Source organism: Aquarana catesbeiana, linkage group LG05 (genome assembly GCF_042186555.1).
Source record: "Aquarana catesbeiana isolate 2022-GZ linkage group LG05, ASM4218655v1, whole genome shotgun sequence".
NCBI classification, from domain to species: Eukaryota; Metazoa; Chordata; class Amphibia; order Anura; family Ranidae; genus Aquarana; species Aquarana catesbeiana.
The window spans coordinates 500,065,800-500,084,949 of record NC_133328.1 but is presented as its reverse complement, the minus strand read 5'-3'; the positions used below and the strand labels follow the sequence as shown (position 1 = coordinate 500,084,949).

Here is a 19,150-nt window from a genome sequence, read left to right as displayed (position 1 = left end):
GAAATGCTTTGTTTCCAAAGCACTTCCCCATTCGGAGGCTCCGTGACACGATTGCTGGGAGTCCGCCGGTCCCACGAGCACGGTCACGCTGTACGTGGCGGGCGGGCGGGCGCGTGAGTGCCCGCTATCCCTGCCTCTTAAAGGGGACATACAGGTACGCCCATTTGCCCACCGCTGCTATTGTGCTGATGTATAGCGGCGTGTGGCGGTCGGCAAGTGGTTAAATGAAGCATGCAGCTGGAAAATGCACAATGAACAAAGTGTGTCTGTCAAATGTATTATTTAATATATCTATACACATTAAATCATAGCACAATGCAGATAAAAAGGTATTGAATTGATGAATAAAAATGAGTTAATATGTAACACATATTGGCATCATATCATAATAGCATGGTAGTTCATAATGGTGACTTGTAACGCACCAAACTCTTTGATCCATATTCACATAGTATGTGTGGTAAAGGTCTTATTAGACAACATTACCTGCTTTGGGGGCCAGTCTTTGAGCACTCCTCTGTTTTTTGCCCCTGTTAAGTGGGCAAACGTCTTGCTATTTGTGGTATTACAAACATGCTTGAAATTTCCAATGCGAACTAGGGGTCTAGATGCCGACCATTGACAGACTTTGGAGCTGGCCAGTGGGAGGGGTATGTATCAGTTAGGGGTTTGCCTTTCTTTATTGTTATTGTTACCCTTTTTTTCTTTTTTTTCTGTGTGACTTCCCACAAATAACCAACTATTTTTTCAGCAATGAGATGTTTTAGAGAGTGTGATACCACTCAGGGGGTCATTGGTATCATAAACGTCAGCTTCTTCAGGGGTAGCACTACAAGTATATTAATACAGCACATAGTAACAAATACTATGTTTTGAAGGCAACCCCATCACTACCCTAAACACTTAAAGAATATGTAAACGCAACATTTCATATTCCTGATATGTACCTGCTGTACAATGTTCTTGTATGAAAATGTATCCTGTTCTCTTTATATTGCTTCCTATGTGAGAAATACCTGCTGTTCCTGCCAGTCCCTCTGTTTTCCTATTAAAAACTAATCACACTAGGCATGAGAGCACAGCTTGGTCAGTTTGGTCAGTTTGGCTGTGGTGAGAACTCAGCCTGTTCTCTAATAATCAGACTTGTCCCCTCCCCCCAGCACAACCATTCACTGGGAAGTTCAGTGTGCTGCTGTTTCTCCTCCCCTAGCTCTCTGAGATCCTTATGCAGCTGAGAACATAGGGTATGGAATTTTAACCACATGCCGACCGGGCCATAGCTGAAATGACGGCTACAGCGTGGTCGGCTTATCCTGGGAGGACGTCCATGGATGTCCTCCCAGAATCCTGCTCTCAAGCGACCCCTGGGGCGCGCACCCGAGAACATCCGTGACCGCCGGGTCCAGAGGACCCAGCGCATCATGGTAAACGGGCACTGATCGTGGCCGTTTACCCTGTGATTGCTCCGTCAAATGAGGGAGCGATCACATGTAAACAAACCGGTGTCATGTCATGACGCCGGTTCCTCTCCTCCCCTCTGTGTACCGATCGGTACAGAGGGGGAGGAGCGGGGGAGGGATTGGATGGCAGCAGCGCTGTGGGCTGGATGTGTAGTGCCCACCGCGCTGCTCAGTGACAAATACAGTCACATCCATGGATCCATCCATCCATGCTCAGCCATCACTCCATACTCTAATGCCCTGCAATACCCAGCACTACCCTGCAATCCTCTGCACTACTCTGCAATACCCCACAATACTCTGCAATACCCTGCAACACCCTGCAATACTCTGCAATACTCCGCAATACCCTGCAATACTCCGCAATACCCAGCCATACCCAGCCATACTCTGCAATACAAAGCCATACTCTGCCATACCCAGTCATACTCGGCATTACCCTGCAATACCCAGCCATACCCAGCCATATTCGGCCATGCGCAGCCATACTCGGCCTCTGTATGTGGCCAGGCTGTAGAAGTCTCACACATGTGGTATCACCATACTCAGGTGTAGGAGAATCTATCTTGGGGTGTCATTTTTGGTATGTACATGCTATGTGTTAAAAATATTGTATAAATGGACAACTTTGTGTTAAAAAAAAAATGTGTTTTAACCACTTCCCGCCATCATATGACGTCCTTGAATTTGTGCGGGGATATATGAATGATGCCTGCAGCTACAGGCACCATTCAGATATCAGCTTTTTCAGCCAGCGATTCCCTACACCATACGAATGATCATAGCGGCTGTTCCACTGCTTGATCGTTGTTATGGGAGGCGAGAGGGGACGTCCCCCCCTTCCCGCCGCCCTCCGGTGCTTTTACCGACTCACCGCTACGATCGAAGCCAAGATCGTTTTTTTTTTTTTATTTCAGGCTTCCCAGCCTAGAGGTGAAATGTGGGGTCTTATTGACCCCATATCTCACTGTAAAGAGGACCTGTCATGCCATATTCCTATTACAAGGGATTTTACATTCCTTGTAATAGGAATAAAAGTGATCAAAAAAATTTTTTGGGGGAAAAAAGTGTCAAACTAAAATAAATAACGTAAAATGAACAATAAAAAGAAAAAAATTACCCCCCCCCGTGTGCTCGCATGCAGAGGCGAATGCACACGTAAGTCCCGCCCACATGAAAACGGTGTTCAAACCACACATGTGAGGTATCGCTGCGATCATTAGAGCAAGAGCAATAATTTTGGCCCTAGACCTCCTCTGTAACTCAAAACATGTAACAAGTAAAAAATTTTAAAGCGTCGCCTATGGGGATTTTTAAGTAGCGAAGTTTGGCGCCATTCCACGAGCATGTGCAATTTTATTATTATTTACTCGGCATAACTTCATCTTTCACATTATGCAAAAACATTGGGCCAACTTTACTGTTTTTTTTTTTTTTAAAGCACAAAACTGTTTTTTTTTCCCAAAAAAAAAGCGTTCAAAAAATTGCTGCGCAAATACCGTGCAAGATAAAAAGTTGCAACAACCGCCATTGTATTCTTTAGGGTCTTTGCTAAAAATATATATATATATATATATATATATATATATATATATATATATATATATATATATATGTTTTGGGGTTCTATGTAATTTCAAAAAACTCATCATGTTTCTTTCTAAATACCTTGAAATGTTTTCTTTCCAAAAAGGGGTCATTTGGGGGGTATTTGTACTTTTCTGGCATGTTAGGGTCTCAAGAATATAGATAGGCCGTTAATAATTCAGGAATTATCAATTTTCAGATATTGGCACCATAGCTTTTGGACTCTATAACTTTCACAAAGACCAAATAATATACACCAATTTGTACTTATTTTTACCAAAGATATGTAGCAGTATAAATTGTGGCCAAAATTTAAGAAGAAAAATTATTAATTTGCTAAATTTTATAACAGAAACAAAGAAAATTTCATTTTTTTAACAAATTTTCAGTCTTTTTTCTTTTATAGCGCAAAAAATAAAAAACCCAGTGGTGATTAAATACCACCAAAAGAAAGCTCTATTTGTGTGAAAAAAAGGAAAAAAATTTCATATGGGTACAGTGTTGCATGACTAATTGTCATTCAAAATGTGAGAGCACCGAAAGCTGAAAATTGGTCTGGTTAGGAAGGGGGTTTAAATGCCCAGTTGTCAAGTGGTTAAACTGTCTGGGGAACAGTGACTTGGAATCCGACTTGTGAGACCCCAAGTCGATTGACATGTGAAATCCCATTTTAGTAAATGAGAGCTGTCTTAATTAGCACTACTGAAGTTGCTCTGACTTTGTAAAAGGTTCCTCTACTACTTCAAGGCAACTCCTATGATCCTCATCTTAATTGACATGATTTGGATCTGACATTACAGGAAGATTACCCAGGCAGTCCCTGAAGTTGCTTCAAAGTTGCTTCAAGTCGCACTCAAGTCGCCTGTCAAAATCGCGCAACTTTCTGGTTGCGGCAGTGTGAACTGAGACTAAAACCTGGAAGCTGATTGGTTTCTATGTAGAGCTGCACCAGATTTTTGCACTCTCCAGTTTTAGTAAATAACCCCCATAGTGTGCAGCTTGAGAAGCAACTTCTAGCACACTTGGAAGCGTCAAAATAGCAGCTGCCATAGCTCTGCAAGAGAGCATGGATTGAAGTCGCCACCCACTGGGCTGGGAAGGTATTTTACTTCTTCTATACCAGTGGTTCTCAACTCCTGTCCTCAGGACCCACTAACAGGCCAGATTTGAAGTATTACCTTGGGGGGATGCAGACTAGAATACTGCAATCACTGAGCAGCAAATTATATCACCTGTGATATATTTCAGTTATCTTGCAAACCTGGCCTGTTAGTGGGCCCTGAGGACAGGAGTTGAGAACCACTGTTCTATACATTTCTGCTACTTTTTTTTTTCAGGTAGTATGTTGCTGCTACTTTTTAAAAAATTTTTTTTAGGTAGTGCCACTGTCATTTTAATTTGTATGAGCACAGCAGCTTTGACTTTGTTGAAATGATTGCTGATAGAACAGCGGTGCTGACACTGAATATTTATGTGGATGCTTTCATACACCTAGCAAAGCAGCGTTTTTCACTACATACAGCACCTGGGGCTGCTTCAGCGCCTGTATGCGTAGTGGAGTTAGGCACAAGACCCGGATATATAAGAAAATAGTTCTCTCTGAGGACCACAAATGTCAACTCAGACGCTTCTCTTAGCATTGATCGTACCTGAGGCATTACAAGCAGGGCTTTAGGTGCTTTCAGCATACCAGAAAGGGTCAGTCAGTGTACACATTTGTATTCCCAACATGAGGTATTTGAATCCTGCACCTGATGCTAAAAAAATGCATTAAATAAGCTTTATAATGGCAACCACTTCAGTCAGATATCCTACAGTAGATAGCTTCTGAAATCTAGGTGTTGCTATAGGTTACTGCCCCTAATTTATTATATGCAATTATTTGTGCCTGTGTTATTATATTCTCATGAAAACAGTAGCAACAGAATGACAGGACCGTCCACATGGAAGCTTTTTATTTCTAAGGATCATTCGAAAAATGATATTGAGGATCAGAACAGTTGCTGAGGTATTTTGTAAATCCCCTTGCCTGACCCTTCTAGGTATTCTAATTAAATTATTAGATATAACACTGCCTAAATTATCTCCTCTCCTTATCAAATTGTAATTATAACACTGATGTGGAGAAAAAAGTCCTACAATGCCATATATTATGTTACACACTACCTGTACGATCAGTTATAGCATGTTTACTGTAAATAATAAAATGACTATTTTGCATCTCTAAGTAATAACAGGGTTGGTGCTAGACTATTTTGCGCCCTAAGCAAGACCAGCTACTTGCACCCGCATCCCCCCCCCCACAATAAAAAAATAAAATTGGGTTAAAAATAGTAGAAAATAATATAACATCCTGTAGCTTGGGTTGTTTCTCTGGACACTGGACTTTGTGTCATGCCCAGAAGGGGTCTAGCAGTGTGCCACACTGGGATCACAGAAACCTTGGTCTCTGTATGTCCTGAGTGCAGAGCCATGACAGTTAGCTCTCACGTCCAGGGCCTGTTGTGGGGAGTGCCAGGCCTTCCTTTTTGAGGTGCTCCCATTCAGACTACCTGCTACCCTGCCAGTGCACTATGGACCATTTCGTCCGTGGCAGAAGCTGTGCAGAGTAGAGACAGACCCAGTCCCGCTCTCCTCTATGGGGAGATCAGGTGAAAATGGACTGCCTGTCTGTTCTCATCTGATCCTATCCAATCCGACCTGCCAGATGGATGGAAAATAGGACCACCATCCGACTGGATTTGGCGGAGACAGTATCGGATTGGATAGTGGCGGATGTCAGTGGACATGTCACCTCTGACATCCATTGCTTCATAGGAGTAAATGGAGGGTCCAATCAGGTCCGCCTGAAAAACTGACAGGCAGACCTGATCGGAAACCCCGTGTGAAAGTGGCCTAACTCTATCAAGTTGGAGCCCAACTACAGATGGAAACATATAAGCTCATGTAGAACAAAGAAATGTATTCTTGAATGTGTATATAAAAGGTGTTTAATAGGTATCATCAATGCTGAAGAGTGTGAGTTTTATTACATTTTCAGAGGTTTATACACAAGATAGTTTAGTAGATTTATACTTGAAACTTATTGTCCCCCTCATCTGATCTACAGTATCTCACAAAAGTGAGTACACCCCTCACATTTTTGTAAATATTTGATTATATCTTTTCATGTGACAACACTGAAGAAATGACACTTTGCTACAATGTAAAGTAATGAGTGTACAGTTTGTATAACAGTGTAAATTTGCTGTCCCCTTATAATAACTCAACACACAGCCATTAATGTCTAAACTGCTGGCAACAAAAGTGAGTACACCCCTAAGTGAAAATGTCCAAATTGGGCCCAAAGTGTCAATATAAAAATATATAAATCTTGCGAGCTACTCTAAAGTAACCTGAGACTGCAATCAGCGTCAGGTATAAAGTAACCTGAGGTTACAAAATAGTGTCAGGTGTGGTATAACGATTCCTTTGAAGCAAAGTGCAAATTCACAGCTGCTAAGCATTATAACTGTGAGTGAACAAGAGAAAGGCCCCCAAATCTCGTCCTACTACCACTGCGCTCTGTATACTACAAATGTTCTAATGCTAGCTGCCACTTTAAAAAATGGAAGATAAAATCTGAGTCATCTCTAAGGTCAAAGCACAAGAAACAAAAAGATCAAGAGTGGCGCTACCCCCCCTACAGTGGGGTTTGAGGTGGGTGAACACACTCCCTCTAATATAGAAAGATCCTAAATCACAGTAGTTGAAAGTGGATTACCAATGTTCAATAATAGTAATCACACAAAAACATCAATTGCTTAATGTAATAGTTATTCCTAATGTGTTAAAAATAACCTAAAAGTGTTAAATATAATATAACATTACCTTAACATAAAGTGACATGTAAATTATTACAAGTGACACCCCGTGAACAGTGAGAGAAACCAATATTATAATTGACACCCCGTGAACAGTGAGAGAAACCAATATTATAATAACAGAACCCTAGACCAATTGATCATAAGAATAGGAGAAAAACCTAACATACACAAATCATGTGCAAAATATACAATGGACAAATATGGAATAAGACATGTGAAATGAAAAATATAATAAACAGTGAGTCCACATCTGTTTAGAATGATGAAAAATAAATATATTGGATGGTGAAGAAAAAAGTTCATAAAGTGCAAGTGTCTTCAATCTGCAAATGCTGTTACACCGTGTACACCACTCAATGCCGTGATTCCACTCCCCTGTGAAATGCTCACTCGCCAGCTGATAAGGCCTCACACTCTCGTGTTTGGCCGGAAAAAACCCCAACCCACTATCATGGGGGTTATCATGCGACCACCGATATCCACTGTTAAGTATGCCGAACACTTTTCCTTGAGAAAATGACTCCACATATAAAGGAAGAAATGCTCCAAATAGCGTGATACCGTTTTTTCAAAACATTTAATCAAAACTAAAACCCACACATAGACACTCACATGGTAACTAAAATCAACTTGGCACTTCACAGCAAATAGAACTGTATCACAGCAAAGTATAACATGGCATGCAGTAACACTAGCAAGGACGGCCACAGCGGACCCAGGGAGTGTGGACACCGGCGATCGTCTCACACGTTCACCGCTCATGATCTCAGCTGGTCCCCACTCCTTCTCCCGTCAAATCTCCCTCTATCAGACTTGTACGATTGCCGCGTAGCCACGCCCCGACATGTTTCGTCATACGGACTTAATCATGGGGTTATTATAATATTGTTTTCTCTCACTGTTCACGGGGTGTCACTTGTAATAATTTACATGTCACTTTATGTTAAGGTAATGTTATATTATATTTAACACTTTTAGGTTATTTTTAACACATTAGGAATAACTATTACATTAAGCAATTGATGTTTTTGTGTGATTACTATTATTGAACATTGGTAATGTTTCAACTACTGTGATTTAGGATCTTTCTATATTAGAGGGAATGCGTTCATCCACCTCAAACCCCACTGTAGGGGGGTAGCGCCACTCTTCATCTTTTTGTTTCTTGTGCTTTGACCTTAGAGATGACTCCGATTTTAGCTGCTAAGCATTGATCACAATCCCATAATATATGAAAACAGATATACAAAAAACAAAAAAATGCAGCGCTGTGTGATACTGAAATTTACAAAAGCATAGATAGTGTCATAAACAATGAAAATCAATATTGCAAAAAAATTTAACTATGAACATAAAAAATATTTTTTTGTGTAGCAAGCAAGCTTACAGTGAAATAAATTTAGTATTATTCCTTAACTCCTTAGTGTCCAAAAAAAGAGATTTTTTTCTCTCAATTGTCATCAATCCACAGAGACAAAAGTGCAAATAAGGGTATTATACGTATTACAGTCCAAAAAGTGACTCTAGTGAAGATAATTCTGATCAGAAGAGGTTGACTTCACACACATGCTCCCCCCTTGTGAATGCACTCACCTCCAATAGTGTGACCGCTCACTTAAGTTTGGTCCACATAAGCAGTTGAACCACTCCTATGCTATAAGTGAAACTGGCTCAGCAGGATCCCACAGGAAAATTCAGAGAAGTTGTCCTCAATTTTAAGGTGAACCTCCACCGCAGTCTCAAGTCTTTTGCAGACTCTAGCAGATTTTCTTCTAAGATTGCCCTGCATTTGGCTCTATCCATCTTCCTATCAGCTCTGACCAGCTTCCCTGTCCCTGCTGAAGAAAAGCATCCACACAACATGAAGCTACCACCACCATGTTTCACGGTGGGGATGGTGTGTTCAGGGTGATGTGCAGTGTTAGTTTTCCGCCACACATAGCGTTTTAGGCCAAAAGGTTCAATTTTGGTCTCATCTGACAAGAGCACCTTCTTTCACATGTTTGCTGTATCCCCCCCCCCACACACACACACACACACACACATGGCTTTTCACAAACAGCAAACAGGACTTCTTATGGCTTTATTTCAACAATGGCATTCTTCTTGCCACTGTTCCATAAAGGCCAGATTTGTGGAGTGCGCGACTAATAGTTGTCCTGTGGACAGATTCTTCCACTTGAGCTGTGGATCTCTCCATCTTCTCCAGAGTTACCATGGGCCTCTTGGCTGCTTCTCTGATTAATCTTCTCCTTGCCTGGCCTGTCAGTTTAGGTGGAGAGCCATGTCTTGGTAGGTTTGCAGTTGTGCCAGATGATGGATTGAACAGTGCTCCATGAGATGTTCAAAGTTTTTTTTTATAGCCTAACCCTGCTTTGATCTTCTCCACAACTTTATCCCTGACCTGTCTGGTGTGTTCCTTGGCCTTCGTGATGCTGTTTGTTCACTAAGGTTCTCTAATAAACCTCTGAGGGCTTCACAAAACAGCTGTATTTATACTGAGATTAACTATTTCAGATCTGCGCTATAGCCGAATGACGGCTACAGCATGGATCTGCTGTGCCGGGAGCACGTCTATTGACGTCCTCCCCTTTGCAGGCTCACCATGCCCCCCTGCGCGCTGTGATCAATAAGACTCGGGTGATCACAGATCCGAGTAAGGGGCCGATTCCGGCCCCTTACCACGTGATCAGCTGTCAGCCAATGACAGCTGATCATGTGATGTAAACAGACGATCGGTAATCATTTTTTTTTCTTTCTCATGCTGACAGCGTGAGGAGAAAAGAAGCTGATCACCGGCTTCTGTTTGAAGGGACATCGGTCCCGAAGAGGAAGAGCCTCATATGTGCCCACCAGTAACGCCTGCCAATGCCACGAATCAGTGCCCACAGTGCCACGAATCAGTGCCCACAGTACATAAGTGCCACCTATCTGTGCCCACAAGTGCCACCTATCAATGCCCACCAGTGGTGCCAATCAGTGCCTCATCGGTGCCACCTAGCAGTGCTACCTATCATTGTCACCTACCAGTGCTGATCAGTGACCATCACTGCCACCCATCAGTGCCCATCACTCCCACCCATCAGTGCCCATCAGTGCCAGCTATTAGTGCCATCTATTAGTGTCAGCTATTAGTGCCATCTATCAGTGCCCTTCAGTGCCACCCATCAATGCCCTTCAGTGCCACCCATCAGTACCACCTCTCAGTGCCAAGCAATGCCACCTATCAGTGCCCACCAGTGCCACCTCATCAGTGCCCACCAGTGCCGCCTATTAGTGGCCATCGGTGCCGCCTTATCAGTGCCCATCAATGCAGCCTATTGATGCCCATCAGTGCAGCCTATCAGTGCCCATCAGTGCAGACTATCAGTGCCCATCAGTGTAGCCTCATCAGCGTACATCAATGAAGGAGAAAAATTACCTGTTTGCAAAATGTATTAACAAAATATAAAACGGTTTTGTATTTTTTTCTTTAAAATTCAGTCTTTTTTAATTTTTTTAACAAAAAATAAAAAACCCAGAGGTGATCAAATACTACCAAAAGAAAGCTCTATTTGTGTGGAAAAAATTACAAAAATTTAATTTGGGTACAGTGTTGTATGACCGCGCAATTGTCATTCAAACAGTGACAGCGCTAAAAGATGAAAATTGTTTTGGGCAGGAGGAGGGTTTAGGTACCCAGTAAGCAAGTGGTTAAATTACACACAGGTGGAATATATTTACTAATTAGGTGGCTTCTATAGGCAATTGGTTCTTCTAGATTTTAGTTAGGGGTATCAGAGTAAAGTGGGCAGAATACAAATGCACACCACATTTTTCAGATATTTATTTGTAAAAAATTTTGAAAACCATTTATTATTTTCCTTCCACTTCACAATTATGTGGCACTTTGTGTTGGTCTAATTAAAACCCAATAAAATACACTTACGTTTTGGGTTGTAACATGACAAAATGTGGTAATATATATATATATATATATATATATATATATATATATATATATATATATATATATATATATTCATTGTGATAAGAATGGTTGTAAAGGCCATTACGTTTGGAAAGTCTTTTTTATACATTTAAAAATCAAATTTAAAAAGCTGCAAAAAAAGGTAAGTAAGTGAGCAGTAGGAAGCCTTGACCCTAGGTTCACACTTATGCGTTTTTTAGTGTTTTGCAGTCCATTTAACATGGTTTCCTATGGTACACATTCACATCTATGCGTTTTGCGTCCAGTGCGTTTTTGAAAAGGGTCGGGGACTTTTTTACGCATTTTGCATGTAATAGACTTCAATGGAATCATACCAGAAATGCAAATGTTGTGTTAGTGGTGCGATTTTTGATGTGTTTTGCGTTTTTTATTTTTCTGTTTAAAACACTGTATATAGCTGGTTTCTAAGGAGGGGGCCGGGAAGCTGGCTGCCGCATCCTTAACAACCAATGAGTCATCAGCTGTCAGTGGGGTTCCCCGCTGACAGCTGAATGCAAAAAAAAATTGCCGGCAGAAAAAAAAGCCGCTCTTCTTCTGTGGCTGTCTTCCTCCGATGTCAAACAGCGGGCGACAACACAACAGAGGAAGACAGACACAGAAGAAGAGCAGCCCCCCCCAATATTGAGGGCATGCGGCCTGGTATGGTTCAGGAGGGGGGGGGGGGGAGGGCGCTCGCTCATCCCCTCCCTTTCCTGACCTGCCGAGCTACATGCTCGGATAAGGGTCTGGTATGGATTTGGGGGGGTCCCCTCCGGATCCATACTAGACCCAAAGGGCCTGGTATAGACCTAAGGGGGGTGGGCGCCGTTTTTTTTCACAACTCTTTTTTTTGCCTGCAATTTTTTTGCTCATTGGTTAAGGGCACGGTGGCCGGCTTCCCGGCCCCATCCTTAGCAACCAGCTATATACAGTGTGTTTACAGTGTGTTTAAACCGAGGGTTTAAAAACACAAAACGCACTGCAAAACGTGCCTGAAAAATGCATCAAGCGCAGCCGCATAGATGTGAACCTAGACTAAAGGGTGACTAAACTGAAAGTTTGTAAAAACAAACACGTTTTGGGGATACTGCTTATAATTTTTTCCAAAAAAAAGCCAAATAATTTTCCCAATTATTCCTCTAAATGACACAACAGATAACCAGATAACCAGAGATAGCAAAAGTCACATAGCAAATTTAAAGGCAATACTATGTTTAGTGTAGCACTAGTCAGCGCATGAGAGCTGTTCTATGTACCTGTTCTATGATAGCCACTATTTTAAGTTTAGCACTTTTGTACATCTGCCTGCCTACCTAACCTGCTTGCTAGTCCATAATTTGTGGTTCTCAGTTCAACTTACTCGTATGCGTCCTTGATTCGTGAGTATCCAGACCTCCAGCATACTGTAATGAAAGAAGATTTTGATAGTGTATTATAAAAAAGCCTGGTGCAAACACATATTTCCATTGAGTATGTACAGAATTTATTTGAACTTTTTGTGATATGTTTTAGGCTCCATGCACACTGGCTTAAAAACCGTTGCTTCTACAGGAGTTTTGTGTTCTGCCTGTAGAAGAAACTCACTTGTATCCTATGTGTCCATACATATTAATACGATTACAGGCATTATTTAAGTTCAACGTTTAGAGGGAGGAAAAAAAACCTTCTGGTTTGCAGTTCTGATTGGAGCTTTCTGGTAGAAAAAAATGCAAAACTCTCCTAAACTCAGCTAAACTGTGTACAAAGTTCTATATGAGCATTTTTGTCTGCCAAGGGAACTGTTTTTTTTTTTAAGCCCAGTTTGCATGGAGCCCTAAAGTGGAAGTCCATGCTAAAACTAAAATCCCTGCATCTATAGCCACCAACATTCTAACACTAACCTACCAACCCTGTAAAGAAGAAGTCAGTATACATACCTTTGCTGCAGGCAATCTGACCCAATCTCCAGTGGCAGAAGCTCTGCAGAGGACACATCCGACAACGGCTGTGGAATGAATGGGGAGTGACGTCTCCCATAGAGTTACTAGGAGCTTCCGTTGTCGGACGTGTCCTTTGCACCCGCCCACACAGTGAAGCCGCAGCTGACGGCTCAGCGTGGGATCTGAGCTTCCGCCGCTGGAGATCGGGTCGGATCGCCTGCAGAAAAGGTATGTACACTGATTTTTTCTTTACAGGGCTAGAGAGGTTAGTGTTAGAGTGTTGGTGGCTAGATGCAGGGATTTTAGTTTTAACATGGACTTCCACTTTAAAGTCAAAACTGTTTTGTTTAGGATAGAGTATTAAATGGTTAAAGCAGTTCTTTTTTAGTCTTTTTCTTCAATTTTCATCTGCTGATCTGGCCAGTAAATCTGTTGTTTTTCAAAAGAACAAGCTCTCTTACAGATGTATCAGTTAAAGGAATAAGACAAACCATTCAACACTGACAATTCTTTTTATTATGTTGCTGATTACCAGGATCAGGTGAGAATTTAAAGGAGGCTGGGGGTGTGCTACTATTAAAAGGTTTTTTACCTTTAGCCCCCAATCATACCGGTGCGACTTGTCCTGGGATCTGACTGGTCCAAATCGCATTACAAGTCGCAACCTATTGTTGGTAATGGAACTGTTCAAATCAGTGCAATGCTGACTTTGTGGTGCCGCACCAATTTGAAAGAGAAGTTCCTGCACAATTTTTAGTGATTTCAGATGCGACTGTGCATGAAGTCACACAGATGTCATGTGGCTTTGAAATCATGTGATTTCAGGTGAAGTCACGTGATTTCAAAGTCGGATTCGGTGTGAATTGGAGCTAATGCAGGGAATACATTAAGGTAAAAAACCTTTTACATTTACGACCACTTTAACTTTTAATGAGCCGACCAGGTGTAGGTGTGAAGGTGTATTATGCTGTGCAGGGAACTGGTGAGCGTTTACTCATTAATCTTGTTGGGTATCAGTTTTACAAATACCTCTCACTGCAGTGAAAAAATGTTAGGCCCCTTTCCCATGGGGTGGATTCCAGTCCGATCAGCAGGGGATCATCTCACAGATCAACTGCTGATCGGAGCAGAGTGGGCAGATGACACATCTGTGTCCAGAGTGGACATAGACAGAGCCCACTCTGCTCTATGGGCGGCTGGGAGTAAAGTGACTCCGCTGTCCATTTACACATGACTACCCTCCAATCCACCTAAACAGAAGTGGACGGATACCCTTACATTTTTTTTTTTAGCAGACCTGATTGGATCTGGAGGTAGGTGGGTGTAAACAGACACTAGTCTGTTAACATCCACCTGCAGTACAAGAGTGTTAACCCCTTATGAGGCAGCGAGGTTCTTTGTAAACACATTGCGAATATTTATTTGTTCTACCAACTTTTTGTTTTGTATAGCAGAGTAAGCGTCCTAACTAATTAGACCCCATTCACACTGGAGGCGTTTTTCAGGCGCTTTAGCGCTAAAAATAGCACCTGTAAAACGCCTGAAAAATGCGTTATCTGCAATCCCAGTGTAAAAGCCAGAGTGCTTTCAAACAGTGGTGTCTCTAGCTTTCATATTTAGGGGGGGCACATGGGGGGACAAGGACAAAAGTAGGGGGGCCAACCGTAAAATGCAAATTATATATATATACACACACACACACACACACATATACACATTATATATATATTATTATTATTATACAGGATTTATATAGCGCCGACAGTTTATGCAGCGCTTTACAACATTAGGGCAGACAATACAAGTACAATACAATTCAATACAGGAGGAATCAGAGGTCCCTGCTCGTTAGAGCTTACAATCTAGGAGGGAGGGTCAAGTTATACACAAGGGTAATAGCTGTGGGGGATGAGCTAATGGAGAAAATAGCGCAGTTATTAGATGGAGGCAGGATAGGCTTCTCTGAAGAGAAAAGTTTTCAGGGATCGCCTAAAAGTGGATACATTTGGAGACAGTCTGACAGATTGGGGTAGGGAATTCCAGAGGATAGGCGAGGCTCGGGAGAAGTCCCGGAGGCGGATATGGGAGGAGGTGATGAGGGAGCTAGAGAGCAGGAGGTCTTGGGAGGAACGGAGATGGCGATTAGGTTGGTATTTTGAGACTAGGTTAGTGATGTAGCTGGGGGCAGAGTTGTGGATGGCTTTGTAACTTATTGTTAGTATTTTGAATTTAATTCGTTGGGCAAGTGGCAGCCAATGGAGGGATTGGCAGAGAGGGGTAGCAGACACTGAGCGGTTTGTGCGGTGGATAAGTCTGGCAGCAGCATTCATGATGGACTGAAGGGGGGATAGTCTATTTAAAGGTAAGCCAATGAGGAGTGAGTTGCAGTAGTCAAGGCGAGAGATAACCAGGGAGTGAATCGGGAGCTTTGTGGTTTCATTGGTTAGAAAGGGACGTAGTTTAGAGATGTTGCGGAGGTTGAGGCGGCAAGCTTTGGAAAGTGATTGGATGTGCGGCTGAAAGGAGAGTTCAGAATCCAGGATAACACCTAGCACCCTGACATGTGGGGACGGGTGGATGGTTGTGCCATCCACCCGTCCCCACATGGGGACGGGTGGATGGTTGTGCCATTGCTCTTGACAGAGAAGTCAAGGGAAGAGGCACGTGGGGGAGGAAATATTATAAGCTCAGTTTTGGACAAGTTGAGTTTGAGGAAGTGGTGTGACATCCATACAGATATGTCGGTTTATAAGTTAGTGATGCGTGAGGAGACTGATGGAGTGAGTTGAGGGGTGGAGAGATAGATTTGCGTGTCATCAGCATAGAAATGATATTGAAAGCCATGAGAGGCTATCAGCTGACCCAGGGAAGAGGTGTAGATTGAAAATAAAAGAGGTCCAAGAACAGAACCTTGGGGGACCCCGACAGAGAAGGGAAGAGGAGTAGAGGAAGTAGAATTGTAAGTGACACTGAAGGTGCGTTGGGATAGGTAGGATGAGAGCCACTGAAGAGCGCAGTCACGGAGACCGAGGGAGTAAAGTTTTTTGAGGAGGAGGGGGTGGTCAACCGTGTCAAAGGCAGCTGAAAGATCCAGACGTAGGAGTACATAGTGTCCATTGGTTTTTGCAGTTAGTAGGTCATTTGTGAGTTTTAAAAGAGCAGTTTCTGTGGAGTGTTGAGGGCGGAATCCAGATTGAAGGGGATCAAGAAGGTTGTTTTTAATGAGGTGGTCACTCAGTTGGTTGTAAACCAGGCGTTCAAGGAGTTTAGAGGAAAAGGGGAGCAAGGAGATAGGGCGTAGGTTGTTAAGATTGGTAGGGTCTAAGGATGGCTTTTTGAGTATGGGGGTGACCAGTGCATGTTTTAGAGCGTCGGGGAAGATGCCAGAGGTGAGGGAGAGATTGAAGATGTGGGTTAGAGAGTGTAGGATGGGGTCAGAGGGTGACCGTAGCATTTGAGAGGGAATAGGGTCCAGGGGACAGGTGGTTAGGTGGGCGATAGAAAGGAGTTTAGCAACTTCATCTGTAGTAGCAGATTTGAATAGGGGGAGTGTCAGTTGTACCTGTTGACATGGGGTCTTAGCTGGGGGAGATACCTGTAGAATGGAGATTTCATCACGGATTGTATCAATCTTGTTTTTGAAGTGATTAGCAATCTCCTGGGCAGTGAGTGAGTCAGTGGGTGGAGGCGGTGGAGGACAAAGTAGAGGGTTGAAGGTAGAGAAGAGTTTACGGGGATTGGATGAGAAGGTGTTAATAAGAGTTGTAAAATAGGTTTGCTTGGCAGTGTGGAGGAAAGAATAGTATTTTTGGAGGGCAGATTTGTATTGATTGAAGTCTTTGAGAGACTTAGTCTTGTGCCACAGACGCTCAAGAGCACGACTACGTTTTTTGAGACTTTTGGTGTCATCTGTTTGCCAGGGTTGGAGGGGTCGAGGCCTGATTCTGCGTGTAGTGAGGGGAGCGAGCTTGTCCAGGGTGGTGGACAGAGATTTATTGTAGATGGATGTGGCTTGGTTGGGGCAGGACAGTGGAGAGATTTTGTCATAGAGGAGGTCAGTAGCAGAATAGAGGAGAGAGGAGAGAGGAGTTGAAGTTGCGAAAGTTTCTACGGGTGATGGTTAGGCGATTGGAGGGAAAGGTGGTGGAAGACAGGGGGAGAGAGAAACTAATAAGATGGTGGTCGGAGAGAGGAAAAGGATTGTTTGAGAAGTTGCATGGAGTGCATAGGTAGGAGAATACAAGGTCAAGGGTATTGCCATCAGAGTGAGTAGAAGCCTATACCCATTGCTTCAGGTCAAATGAAGAGGTTAGACTAAGAAGTTTAGAAGTAGCAGGAGTGTTTGTATTAGCAGGGATGTTGAAATCACCGAGAAGGATTGTTGGAATATCCGAAGAGAGAAAGTAGGGTAGCCAGGCAGAAAACTCATCAAGGAAAGTTGATAATGGTCCAGGGGGCCGGTAAATCACAGCAATTCTTAGGGAAGTTGGAGAGAATAGACGTATACAGTGGGCTTCGAATGATGAGAGGGAAAAAGAGGGAGGAGGGTGAATAACCTATAATATATATATATATACACACACACACACACATACATACACACACACATTTTATTAAGGACAATGGGCATCAAACGCATAAACATGAAATATTCCTGACAATGCACATGAAACGCACAAACATGAAATATTCCTGACAGTGCACAGTGGCCGTGCCGTGTAAGCCGGAGATATTTGTAATCCGCCGCTGTTGGGGACTTATGGTCACCCTAGGCTAGTGGCCGGCAGGACTCACAGGTCAGTGGTCAGCAGGACCCACAGGTCAGTGACCAGCTCCCAGCAGGACCCACAAGCTGCTGACCTGTGGGTTCTGCTGGGAGCTGACCAAGGCATGTGGGCTGGAGGTCCTGCTGGCCTCTGAGGCACCGAAGAACCCGCAGGTCAGTGGCCAGCAGGACCCGCAGGTCAGTGGCCAGCAGGACCCGCAGGTCAGTGGCCAGCTCCCAGCAGGACCCACAAGCTGCGGACCTGTGGGTCCTGCTGGCAACTGACCTGTGGGTCCTGCTGGCCACTGACCTGTGGGTCATGGTCGGAGGTTTTGCTGGCCTCAGGGGCCTGTAGGCCATGGGCAGCTCCCAGTAGGAATCACAGGCCATGAAGGGCAAGGTAGATGAGGTGTATGGGGGGATCAAATGATCGATCCTGTGGGGGTGTCAGGGTCTCTCACCTACCTTGCTCGGCAGACTCAGAGCTCAGCAGAACAGGACAGGTCCTCTCTTCCAAGTTCCACCTTCTCCTTCCTTGCACTGCTGCTTCCTCCATGGGGATGGGATGGGTCGGTCTCCACTCCACAGTATTCTGTACTGTCTGCAGTCACAAGGCGCACCCAGGCCAGCCACATGGTGTCCAGGCAGGCCAGGCAATATCTCACCACGGCGATGGGAGTTGTACGTAGAACGTAGGCTCAGGCTGGCTGCTCTCCTCTGACTCCACCACCCGGGAGTTTGAGCACAGTCATAGTGAGTCATTCAAGCGGGCGCCGGGCGGTCACTCGGACGGATAGCTGCGGTGCCGGCCGGCGACCATTCATTTATTACAGACAGTGCTTAACTTGGGGGGGCACATGGGGGGGCACACTGTAAAATTGGGGGTAGTGGCCCCCTCAGGTCCCACCCCGGTGACACCCATGCTTTCAAACTGGGGCGCAGTGCTGGCAGGACGTCAAAAAATGTCCTGCAAGCAGCTTCTTTGAGGCGCTTTAGGAGTGCTGTATGCAATCTTTTTTCTACAAATTAAACACAAAAGAAGAGCTAAGCTTTGGAATGCAGCTTATATTTTTTACTTTTAGCATTCCCTCCCAGTCTAAATCTTGGAGAGCAGCCCTCAGCCTTGGTAAATGTGCTCTCCTAAAGTTGAGTGTTTTTATCTTTCCAGTATGTGCTTGTTGTTTAAGCCTACATTAAATGAAATCATGTTATGGTCACTGCTACCCAGATGTTCTTTCATATGAACGCTAGTAATAAGCTCTGCATGGTTTGAGATTACCAGGTCCAGCAGAGCATCATTCCTAGTCGGGGCATCTATGAACTGTACCAAAAAATTGTCTTGTAATAGGTTTAAAAATTTCTGACCTTTTTTTTTTTAATCAAAGGCATCTTTTCATTCAAAAGCAGGGTAACAGGAGCACGTAGTATAAACATTGCAGAAACATATAATACAGAGAGTTGAAGTATCACGCAGACAGTGTAGAAATGCTATAGATTCCAGGGGAACTTGCATATAATTAGACAAGAACATTATACCAAATTATCACAACAGTGAAACTTATAAGGTGATAATCCATACAGCA

At 43.4% G+C, this 19,150-nt stretch overlaps 1 protein-coding gene across 2 annotated transcripts in view; it reads right to left on the bottom strand.

Annotated features, from left to right (window-relative positions):
• The window catches only part of LOC141145159 (chloride channel protein C-like), a 225,666-nt gene that overhangs the window by 182,563 nt on the left and 23,953 nt on the right, over positions 1–19,150 (bottom strand). Inside the window, exon 2 of one of the 2 annotated variants that reach the window (XM_073631572.1) lies at positions 12,244–12,286. In XM_073631572.1, coding sequence (XP_073487673.1) covers positions 12,244–12,286 — 43 coding nt within the window. The remainder of the gene's footprint in view (positions 1–12,243; positions 12,287–19,150) is intronic. The other variant, XM_073631571.1, reaches the window with a different exon arrangement.